Source organism: Xyrauchen texanus, chromosome 21, assembly GCF_025860055.1.
Source record: "Xyrauchen texanus isolate HMW12.3.18 chromosome 21, RBS_HiC_50CHRs, whole genome shotgun sequence".
Lineage (NCBI taxonomy): Eukaryota > Metazoa > Chordata > Actinopteri > Cypriniformes > Catostomidae > Xyrauchen > Xyrauchen texanus.
The window spans coordinates 10,093,520-10,105,747 of NC_068296.1; the positions used below are offsets into that span (position 1 = coordinate 10,093,520).

General features: G+C 37.4%; 1 protein-coding gene across 1 annotated transcript in view; it reads right to left on the reverse strand.

The window, feature by feature from the left end:
* Window positions 1-5,180: 5,180 nt before the first annotated feature.
* LOC127661993 (kin of IRRE-like protein 3) overlaps window positions 5,181-12,228 on the reverse strand; it is a 245,909-nt gene continuing 238,861 nt past the window's right edge. The window contains exon 16 of the mRNA XM_052153000.1: window positions 5,181-7,580. Within this exon, the coding sequence (XP_052008960.1) occupies window positions 7,110-7,580 (471 nt within the window). The 3' untranslated portion in view covers window positions 5,181-7,109. The remainder of the gene's footprint in view (window positions 7,581-12,228) is intronic.

The window sequence follows — 12,228 nt, forward strand, 5'->3', positions numbered from 1 at the left end:
AAAACCCCCAAAAAGCAAGCAGAGTTGAGTTGAGTTGTACCGTGCAGTGGAAAAGCCCCAATAGTCAGCTTTTTGAAGATAATGTAATTTTGGTGAAATTCATCCTATTTTCTCAGTGGAAAAATCGCAGTCCAAGCGAGGGTATTCCTTCCTATTTCATGGTAGCTGGTGCGCAAGAGTCTTTCACAATAAAAAACGCAATCGCCATTTTTGTCCTCTCCAATGTGCAAAATCCAGTAAATTGATATTGTGTAAATAATCAGTCTGTTGTGTCTCTCAGCTGTGATGAGACTCATTGCTGAAGTTGTTAGTTTAAAGCAGCTTAAAGCTATTTCCTAGCTTTAGTAATGTAGCAATTATACGAGCGATCATGTAGTGCTGATGAATGTAAACACTGACTGATGCTGACTCACTTCACGTCACCAACTGATTCATATTGCACACATAAATGTTCTTTTGCCTCCACCTGCTGGTTAAAATATGTAATGTCACAAAATTAAATGTAGAGACAGTTAACTCTTAACACATCTGCACTGCTCTTACACTTTAGTTTAGAATGGCAGGAACACAAGCAGAATGATACACGCAGTGATGTGTCCGAGTGTTGATTACATGAAACCATCAGTCCTCATGGGACATCTCCATCCAATCAGATTGTAAAACCAAAATGAACTGTTTCCTGTAGCAATTGCCATAGATGTGGCTGACTTGTTGGGCACTTCTCTCACACCTTACAGTCTAGCTGATCCCACAAAAGTTAAATGGGTTTAAGATCCATAACACTTTTTTCCAATTATCTGTTATCCAGTGTCTGTGATTCGTTGGCCACTCTAACCTTTTCTTTTAGATTTTCTGTTTCAAAAGTGGCTTTTTATTTGCAATTCTTCACATAAGGCCTCTACCACTGAGTCTTCTCTTTACTGTTGTATGTGAAACTGGTGTTGAGCAGGTAGAATTCAATAAAGCTGTCAGCTGAGGACATGTGAGAAGTCTATTTCTAATGTACTTATCCTCTTGTCCTTGAACCAGTTGTCCTTTGTCTTTGAAGACTGTAGTGTACACCTTTGTATGAAATCTTCAGTTTTTTTTGGCAATTTCAAGCATTGAATAGCCTTCATTCCTCAAAACAATGATTGACTGACAAGTTTCTAGAGAATACTGTTTCTTTTTTGCCATTTTTGACCTTAGGATATGCCAGTCTATTGCATACTTTGGTAACTCATAAACAAACACAAAGACAATGTTAAGCTTCCTTTAATGAAACAAATAGCTTTCAACTGTGTTTGATATAATAGCAAGTGATTTTCTAGTACCAAATTAGCAATTTAGTGTTGGGCCTCAGATACTCAGATATTAGACAAAAGCAGGCCTATATATAATCATAAAGCCTGACTGAGGCCTACACACCCTGATAATGACCCCGGCAAAATCAAATAAAGGGAGTCCAAAACAGACTACAGATCCCATGAAGCCTTGCTCACTTTACATCTATGTTTGAAATTCTGAAGGATCGAACTATCAAGTCCTATTGGATGAGGTGCACGACAGAACGTGCCCCTCATCCATGATGTCATCAGGAGTAGAAAAGCCTCAGGGATATCTCTGTGTTTTTGTATTTCTTTGTGTACACCTGTGTCAAGGGCTGACAGGGGATGTCGGTGCTCGAAATCAAGCCTTCATTGTTTTCCTTTTGAATATAGATGTTCTCTGGACGTTGACTTTCCTAAGAGAACAACCCTGTATTGAGACTGCTATACTGTCTGTTTAGTAGTCCCTGATTCCAGAGTGGTGACCCCGGTGATATTAATCCTTATTAATATTCTGTTGATTTTGATAATTGATCATTATATTTGATTATTGTTGATTTGAAGGATCAGCAAGCTAGTGTTAATTCTAATCAATGTTCTATTGATTTTAATAATTAATAATTATATTTGATAATAATTTATATTCTATTGAATTTGATAATTGATGTTTATCTTTGATGATTGTTTATTTAAAGGATTAAATATCTAACATTGATTCTAATTGATGTTCTATTGATTTTAAGAATTAATGATTATCTTAGATAATTATTCATTATTGCTAATAACCAATCCCACTTCTGAACTTAGCACCCAACATTAGCATGATTACTCAAGGGTAAGGTGTTGGAGTTATGACTGCTGGAAATTGAGCCTGTCTAGATTTGATAAAAAATTATGATGGTTCTGTTTTTTTTACATCAGTAATGTACTGACTATACTTTGTGATCAGTTGAATGCCACTTTGGTGGGAAAAAAGTACATATTTCCTTCCGAAACAGCAAAATCTGTACATTATTCAAATTTTTTGGCCCTCAGTGTAAATAAAAGTCTACATTTATATAAAAAGATCAGTATACAAAACATTTCCTCGTATACCACCCAAACCTGTACACACACACAGGTTTAAATAAAGACATTAGACACAACTCTTTTCATAATTATTGTTTACTTTCAGAAATATACAGAGCCAAATCATTATAAGATCAATGACCATTACAGGTATAATACATATTTTGAATGCTTTCACTGATAGAGAGAGTTACTGCAAGAAAACAGTGCTTGCACTGCTAAATTGTTATTCCAGACCTCTGTGTACACACCATCTTTGTTATGGCTTTATCATGTCACTGAAACAAATCTTATGTTAAAGGTGCTTGTGACATGAAAAAAAGATAACACATTTGTGTCACAAACCATTTTAGAGAGAGCTGCCCATCACCAGTGCCATTCAATTGTCTGAGTACACATTACAAATCTGGAATTCAAAATCTAATTTAAACATTTCAACAGCACAAATCAGTGCAATGTGTCCGCAGGGTACATAAATGATTACTAATTAATCTGCCTATGCAGTCTCGATTATTACCGTCCTCAAACAAAACTTGAACTCTGGGATCACCATAACGGAGAAGCCTCTTATATTATTATAAGAGGCTTGTCAAAACTATATAGTATTGTCAAAAGAGGGGAATTCATAACGTTTCAACAGCCAGTAGTCCGCCTGACAAAGACCCTGCCCTATCATCTGGAGTGGTATTTGTTCATCTGTTTGGTTTGGTTATAAGCGTATGGCAGTTCACTGTTTGCGGTAGGTAAGAGTTGTGGTCCAGTGGGAGAAGGCATTGAAACTCACCAGGCTGAATGATAAGAGGTGTACTACTTGGTAAACGAACAGCACTGAGTGCTGCCACCACTCTGATTCCATCACATACTAGGAGCTTCTTTGCATAAATGGTGACAGAAGAACACTTGAACTCATTTTGGGGAGTGTGCCATCTTTTAAGATTGTAACAACTTGCGTAAACCATTCCATATGGCATTATTTGCCATCTCATATGTTCATGCCAAATAATTAATATACATATGGATTTATTAGCATTGCAATGTGGAAATTAACACAGTGGCCCTTAATTCAAGTAGAGTGCCATGTTTAAGGGGTAACTGCTTTTTCTTCATTGTCCAGCACTATGTATTGCATTATCCTAATGTGGCCATCACATCATTATATCGTTTTCTAACACTTTCTCGCTATTCAGAAAAAAGGCTTTTGAGGGCAATAATAACTTAAAGGTACTTGTAAGTGATTTTAGCATTCTGGAGCTTTCACGTGACTGATTAGTTGAATTAGCCACACCTCCTCATTCAAACCCCGCCTTCGAAAGATAATTTTGAGACCAAAACAGAGTAAAAAAGCAGTGTTGTATGTTTCTGTGGCTGTCAAATTCAACAGTGGCACAATAGCACCCTCAACTGAAAAACATTGTGAATCATAGCATCAATGAGATTGATTGATAATTTGTAATCGAATAAATATGTAAATTCATAAAAGAAACATGAATGTAATTAGAAGAGAAATTGCTACTTTTTAAGGAAAAAAAATAATGATTGCAATATGGCAGCATTATCCAAAATTATTCACCAATAAAAAAAATGTAAAAAAAATTATAAATGTGTTTATTGAACATAATCCATAATTAAATAAATATAATAGAATATCATTAAAGTATTCCATCACTTAACCATAATGCACACCATATAGGCCAAACAAACATTTTAGACAAATTATTTTAGAATTTATTAATTTAACATATATGAAAAAAGCTCTGAATGATATGCCTCCGTAACTATTTAAGTCCACATCTAAAATTGATAACAGTGTTAATGAAGTGAAAATTGTTTTGGTACATTTTAGATCTACTTCATACCTTTCAGGAAATTGTTTATTCCTTGAGAGATAGCCCAGGGTAAGTCACATGTGAACACTCAATTTTAAACTGCTCAGCTAAAGTAAGCTTCACTGGAAATGGCGTCAGTGGAGAGAAATCAAATAAAGAGTGATCGTTTGTGCAGTATCGATGGCACAATTTGTTTTCTGCCCTTTACTTCTCAAATTGACTGAGGAACAAAGCAAAATAACTACAAAATTACAAACAGAGAGCATGAGGGATTTATATACAGTACAGTGTAGCAAGTGTTGTGGTTAAGCCTCACAATGGGCACCAATCATTTGTACTGATCCAACAGCACTCATGTATGAAACCCATTGAAATTCCACAAATATAATCATACATAAAGTGCTTACAGCACTGACTGACTCAGTTGTGTCACGCCTGCAGTGTTTCTTGTACTCGGATGGCAGGGAGGGATTGTCAGGTTGGTGCAAATCAAAACTCTTCCTCTGGGTTAAAACCTCAAGATCTTCACAGTTCAAGTGAGAGATTCACAAAGTTGCTTCTAGTTTTTTTTATGAGGGAATCGCCTCTGGTCATATTTGTCTTTATGAGTGGGGGAGACTGGGAGATAACTTGAAGAGGAGATAAAAGAGTGGAGAGTTGGAAGCTTTTATATGCAAACACTCTGAGAGCTTTCATACCCAATCTGTGTTTGTGCAGTTGTGAGGTAGTACAGAGTCAGACCAGAGGGGTTAATCACCTAAATGTGGATTCAGAGCTCTATAACCTAAGAAAACATTGGTAGTGAGAGACGTTTTGGTATCATTTGGTTTAAGCACAATTGCTGCACATTCTAGTACAAGTCTGAACCTTGTTTTAAGGGGTCAATGGCAATTTCATCCAATTATGCCACTTAATATAACACCACATAGATAATGGCTGTACTCCTTTCTCTAGTACTGGAGACATGCTGCCACATTTTTTATTATTTGTTTATTTTTGTCTGAATATTTCCGGATACAAATACCTAAACCATTGAATGCCTCAAGAATTAGAGCAAATAATCTAATCAATTGTATGCATCCAAATCTGATGCGTCATTTCGCAAAGTAGATGGACCAAAATAATTGGATTTGTGGCAAAAGTCATAGAATTGCAAACATTTGTGAAGACCCCAAGCATATTCGTACTTTGCAAATGATGCAAAACATTTAATTACAGACAAAAATATGTATATGGATGTGCAGTTAGCAAAAAGATAGAACTGGTTTCCTGTTTTGGAGCTTCAACTCCTGCCATGAAAATGTGCTTTATCAAGCAGTGTAATCTGCCAAATGTCTGATATCACATGGTTGCAGATTATGGTTTTAAATATCTGATTGTGTCTCTCTGCACATCACATGTAATTTGCAGTGCTAGCTTGATCTTTGTTATTTTAAATAACTCTTCAGTACACTGATTGGAGACTATGAGCGATTTTATCATACAAGTGTAGAAGTGCTTGTTATTAATAGTTCCATAGGTTGCAATGTCAAAAAAAGAAAAGAACATACACTTACAATAAGCATTAATGCCCACCACCCACACCCCATTCCAAAAATGTACACAATTTGCTCACTTATAACAGTGAGAGTATCAATGTAGTCCAATGCCAACCACAGTAGACAGAAGTTTTAAAGCAGAGCAAAATGTACATTTGTGTCATCTATAACTTAATTTACTGTGAACTAATTTTTTGTTTTAAATGCAATAAAAAAGCAATTTGAAAAATGTATCTAGCACTGTGTAACAAGCTATGATGACATGTTATGAATTGGAAGGATGATTTTAAGCATTATAATTTGACTTCACATAACAGGACATAATACATAGTGCATATTTTCTTTTTAAAATCCAAGCAACATTATTGTTCCAATCATCAGTGCATCATCCACACCAAACCAAACCCCTGCAGAAATATTACTATTAAAAAAAATCCTCTTATTGCCACATATTTGACTGGAATGTCGGCACACCTTAAGGCAAAGTAGAATAGATTAAATAATCATCTCAGTTCCCAGTGTCAAGTCCAATAGCCAGTAATTATAATCCATGATGTTTGAAAAACACAAAACTTTGAAAATAAAGAATGTTCAGTAAGAAAGAAAGAACAATAAAGTACACAAATATATATTATATCTGAATGGAAAACTGACAGCTCAGAACAATTTTCAATCTGACATTTTCAACAACCTTGGACTGGAATCCAAAGATTCTGACTGACATTATTTATTAATTAAGCTCCTACATGTCCTTTTTTACTTTTCTTTTTATCCTTTTGTTTAGCTAGCTGTGCTAAAGGAGAGGCATTTAGACATCGTACATACAACTTATGCGTAACTGTACAGGATCAACAGAGCATTGTCTTCAAATAATGGAATGGAGTGTATTGACTACAGAGGTTAGGAGAGTAGCCTTCATCAGCTCTCTTAAAATACTAATGCTTTTTTACAAGCCCCGTTGCTATGTGTTCCCTCTGATAAGTTCACTCATTCAAAGCTGTCAAGGGAACTTAAGTAAGAACACTGGTTCAGTTCTCAGGTCCTTGTATATTTCTACATTGGCAAGAAACATCACTGTGGCACATGGTTGTTTGAGGAAGTTTTTGGCCCAGACATTTAGGGCATTGGGAAAGGTAGTCCATGGGCTCAAGCAAGTCTCTGAAAATGGAAAGGCTTTAAATAAGCTGTAAATAAGAGTTTGACAAATATGAGGAAGAAATACAAGCAAAGTAAGTAGAGGATAAAATGAAACTGGTGTGCTAGATGTGCTTGAATTGGTTCCTGATTCTTGTCTGGGGGGGTTTCAAACCCCTTTGGCCAAACCCAGAGCTGGGTTGCTCTGTCTTATGTCCACCTATAGCCAGTCCTGGTCAGACATGGGTCTGCATACGTTTCTGCAGGGGCCGTGTAAGATCTGAGTTCTGGGACGATGATTGAGAGTAATGGGATGAGGAGGAGGCTGAGGCCTTGCTGTCCTTGTCGAACTGTATGTAGCCATCCTGCTTGCTGTAACTGCTGACACTGCTGTCGCATTGTGTGTCCAGGAAAGAGCTGGAGTCGCTCATCGATCCCCGCTGGAATTCTCGCTCACACAGCTCGATGGAACTGCTGCCCATGCCCAGCACAAACCGCTGGCTGTAGTCATGCAGGCGGTTGGGCCCAGCACCCAAGGTAGAGTAGATGTTGGTGAAAGACATTCCTGTTGGTACCCGCTGCTTGCCGGTGGTGGCCGTGCCAGGATCTCGGCGAATCTCCGTGGCTTGGTTTCCTGCCATTGTGATGGTTGGTGTTCCATGATGCTCCTGAAATGTGTTCACACTGTAGTATCCATTAGTGGGATCCTTTGAGGAAAAATAACATACAGATCATGTCAACAAGTGTAAAGACGTATCCTTTACCTCAAAAGATTACAGTAAAATCACTATAATCAACAAATAATCAAATGAAAAATAATGGTTTTAAAAGAGAATTCACATTGACGGCGTATTTTAGCTACAAAGTGACCTGAAGGTGTTGCTTTTTCATAAGAGCTGACATGGTGACATAGTGACATTTTGAACGTTGGTGATGTGGCAATGTTGAGCAGAGCTGCCAATGGGATTGCAGACAGTGATCCGCCGCATAAAACAGTTAAAGATACAGTGGTCAAGAAGGAATGCCCACCAGTAAAAGCACAGACTTGGCGACCACTGGAGATTTAGCATCTATTCTGTTTCATTATAAATGCTCTGAAACAAAAATGATGGTACTATAGGAAGGCAAGAAATAAGCAAACAGAAAGATAAGATCTGAAGTAATATGGCCATATTTAGTAGGAATCTTAAAATATTATTCCAGGCTAATTAAGTTAAATTATCATAATACACAATCTGGTGTTACTGCAACAGCTCTCAGTCTTCTTTTCAGCTTTAATTGGACTTCAGAATTCTGGTCTTTAAAATCCTGCATGGAAAGAAATAATCAAAGTGAGGCAACTTGATGCCATGGCTTCTATCGTTGTCGTGGTGCTATCTGGGCACAGTTGCTAAGAAGCAGAACAGGTGCCATGGCGTGGATACCATTTTAAGTGGATGTACAGGAAGGATCTTGCGGGGGAGAGACGATAATCACCGTTAGGCGACTTCTCTGTGACAACTCGAGAAAGGCGTTGTCAGGTTTGTTTTTATCAGGCGGCAGGAATTGTGTGCACTCTGTATCTGTGCGCTGCTTTTCCTGCTCACACTGCTGATTTTACACACTCATCTACACATAGGGAGCAGATAGAGGTGGCAGTGAAACATACTTCTTGAACAATTTTTTTTTTTTAGTTTGCTAATACAGTTGATACATTTAAAGTGGAAAATAGCTCATTTGAGACACACAAAGACGCATATATAAAGTACTGTATGCATGTGTGTGTGTGTGTGTGTGTGTGTATGTGTATATATATATATATATATATATATACACTCACCTAAAGGATTATTAGGAACACCATACTAATACTGTGTTTGACCCCCTTTCGCCTTCAGAACTGCCTTAATTCTACGTGGCACTGATTCAACGAGGTGCTGAAAGCATTCTTTAGAAATGTTGGCCCATATTGATAGGATAGCATCTTGCAGTTGATGGAGATTTGTGGGATGCACATCCAGGGCACGACGCTCCCGTTCCACCACATCCGAAAGATGCTCTATTGGGTTGAGATCTGGTGACTGTGGGGGCCATTTTAGTATAGTGAACTCATTGTCATTTTCAAGAAACCAATTTGAAATGATTCGAGCTTTGTGACATGGTGCATTATCCTGCTGGAAGTAGCCATCTGAGGATGGGCACATGGTGGCCATAAAGGGATGGACATGGTCAGAAACAATGCTCAGGTAGGCCGTGGCATTTAAACGATGCCCAATTGGTACTAAGGGGCCTAAAGTGTGCCAAGAAAACATCCCCCACACCATTACACCACCACCACCAGCCTGCACAGTGGTAACAAGGCATGATGGATCCATGTTCTCATTCTGTTTACACCAAATTCTGACTCTACCATCTGAATATCTCAACAGAAATCAAGACTCATCAGACCAGGCAACATTTTTCCAGTCTTCAACTGTCCAATTTTGGTGAGCTCTTGCAAATTGTAGCCTCTTTTTCCTATTTGTAGTGGAGATGAGTGGTACCCGGTGGGGTCTTCTGCTGTTGTAGCCCATCCGCCTCAAGGTTGTGCGTGTTGTGGCTTCACCAATGCTTTGCTGCATACCTCGGTTGTAACGAGTGGTTATTTCAGGCAAAGTTGCTCTTCTATCAGCTTGAATCAGTCGGCCCATTCTCCTCTGACCTCTAGCATCAACAAGGCATTTTCGCCCACAGGACTGCCGCGTACTGGATGTTTTTCCCTTTTCACACCATTCTTTGTAAACCCTAGAAATGGTTGTGCGTGAAAATCCCAGTAACTGAGCAGATTGTGAAATACTCAGACCGGCCCGCCTGGCACCAACAACCATGCCACGCTCAAAATTGCTTAAATCACCTTTCTTTCCCATTCTGACATTCAGTTTGGAGTTCAGGAGATTGTCTTGACCAGGACCACACCCCTAAATGCATTGACGCAATGTGCCATGTGATTGGTTGATTAGATAATTGCATTAATGAGAAATTGAACAGGTGTTCCTAATAATCCTTTAGGTGAGTGTATATACACACACATTTTATATATATATATATATATAAAATGTCATCAATTGATTAATATTTTTAATCACATTTATAGTTAATCATGATTAATTGCAGATTTTAAAAGTGCTGAAATTTGACACTATATATATATATATATATATATATATATATATATATATATATATATATATTTATTTTATTGTCAGAATTCATTTATTTCCATCTTAGGAAAGAAAACAAAACAATAAATAGCAATATATAGCTTTAGTAACATTTCCAAACAAAGCCTTCCACAGTATAAAGTCAATGCACTAAAATATCTCCAATTCAAGTAACATTAAACATTTTCCAAAGTCTAAGTGGGGGTTTGACTAATCTAAAGAACTAGTCCCCACATAGCTTGCATATTTATCAGGATTCCAGCAGATCCTTAAAGTCTTAAAATGTCATATTCAGTTTTCCAAAATTATAGGTCAAAAAAATATCTTAAATGATACAATAACTTCAAACTTCAAAATAATATGATTTAATTAAACAAATGCAGCACTGCTGTATTTTCTCTAAGCGCACAGGGGCTTGTAAGTTTTTCCAGTTGTTTCAGAGCATTTCGCAATCATTAAGCCAAATTGAAAATGTATGACAAGCGATCTCTAATGAGCAGCTAAAGATGATGATATAGTGTTGATGAAATATGACATTGTTTACTGTTAATTGTTTATATTGTAATACGTTGTAGATTATTGTAGGAGTGCACATTTTATTTTCCTTATCTGTTTGAATGAGCAGCTTGAAGCAGTGAAGTCAAGCCCTCCCCATCACAGGAAGGTTAGACTAAAATATAGGCTACCAATTTTATAAACGATTGCCTTTCAACACATTATTAGCAAAATCATATATTGGTCTGAGTTGTATTTATTTATATATTGGTACATAAAAAAGTTGTAATGTGATATATATGTGGAAAACATGTCTTGAGTATTTTAAACTTGCACATAGCCTACCCTATTTTACTGATAAGCAATGTTAAGGCCATGTTGAATGTGTGTCCCTGCACAATATTCTGCCGGTAGACTGTGGCTGTCCACTTTCCTGCAACAATCATGAAGCTGCGTTCATGATTCGCATCAAAACAGCAACGCCAGTGACCTGTGCTCCTTTAAACTCACCATGAAAAGCACTCGCAAACAAAGACGTCTCATTCTGCGTTTTGGTGATAGTTAAGATTTGGTGTGCTTCAGTGGTAATTTAAATGTGCCTTACATAGGCTGAACAATACTTGATGTCTATCACAAGTCCCATCTGTGCATGTTTTGTATATCAAATAATGTTAATAGGCAGTGGCGATTTGTCAGGGCCAGCAAAGCCTTCTCTGCTGGCGTAACGTCTAATAAATAAATATTTTTTCATCCTTTCATTCTCTTTGACCTTTTTTCTTATGTATTTCCAATCGCTTTCCACTCCTAATTAATCTACAAATTAATAACAAAAAACAAGCAAATTGTGACATCTAATTCACAGATGACATGCCCGAAGCCATGCTCCTTAACCGAAGCAGGCGTGGGTCTGGACTCCACCCTGTCAGACCTTCAGAATTTCCACAGAATCCCTCAACAGTGCAAGTGAATAGGCATCTAAAGTCAGATAGTCGACTGCCATCACTGCTGTTATTGCCGTTGAGAAAGAGATCCTTATGGATTTAAAAAATAAGATGTTCTGCATGATCTCGAGATTGATTAATTAAACAGGAAAGAAGGACTGATTTTCACTTCAAGCTAATTGATAAGTGCTTTTTGCATTGTTATAGCAACATCAGGAGTTTTCTAAGTGTAAATTAGGCTGCTTTAGCATTCAGAGTCAGATCGAGTTTTGAAAAGAAATCATGTAACCTTACGAAACTAAATGTATTGCAAGCAAAATTTAAATCGCAAATATTATTAGAGAGCTTTTTATGGTATTAGACCTCTTTGGTTCTGGCTTTCGTACATGGGCATTTTTTTAAATGTCAATTGGTATTATTAGTTGACTGCCACGCAATACATACGGTGTCTTATTCATTGTGAATATGTGTTTTCTTAATGGCATGAATCGCACTGAAGGCCTAGACTTAAAATGCATGGGCCGCGGCTGTTAATAAGTCCTTTCTCCAACATTTTACAGGGAAGCGCTGTCATGCTGTCATAATTATTTTACTTATTAAGATAACAACCTCCGCGGCTCTATCATAGGAGACAGCTTAACAGTCAACTAGCGTGTTTTGAAACTACTGCTCATAGAATGTCTACGGCGCCGACTCGTTATACTATTTTATGCTTAGCTTGTAGGCACACTCTGTAGAAG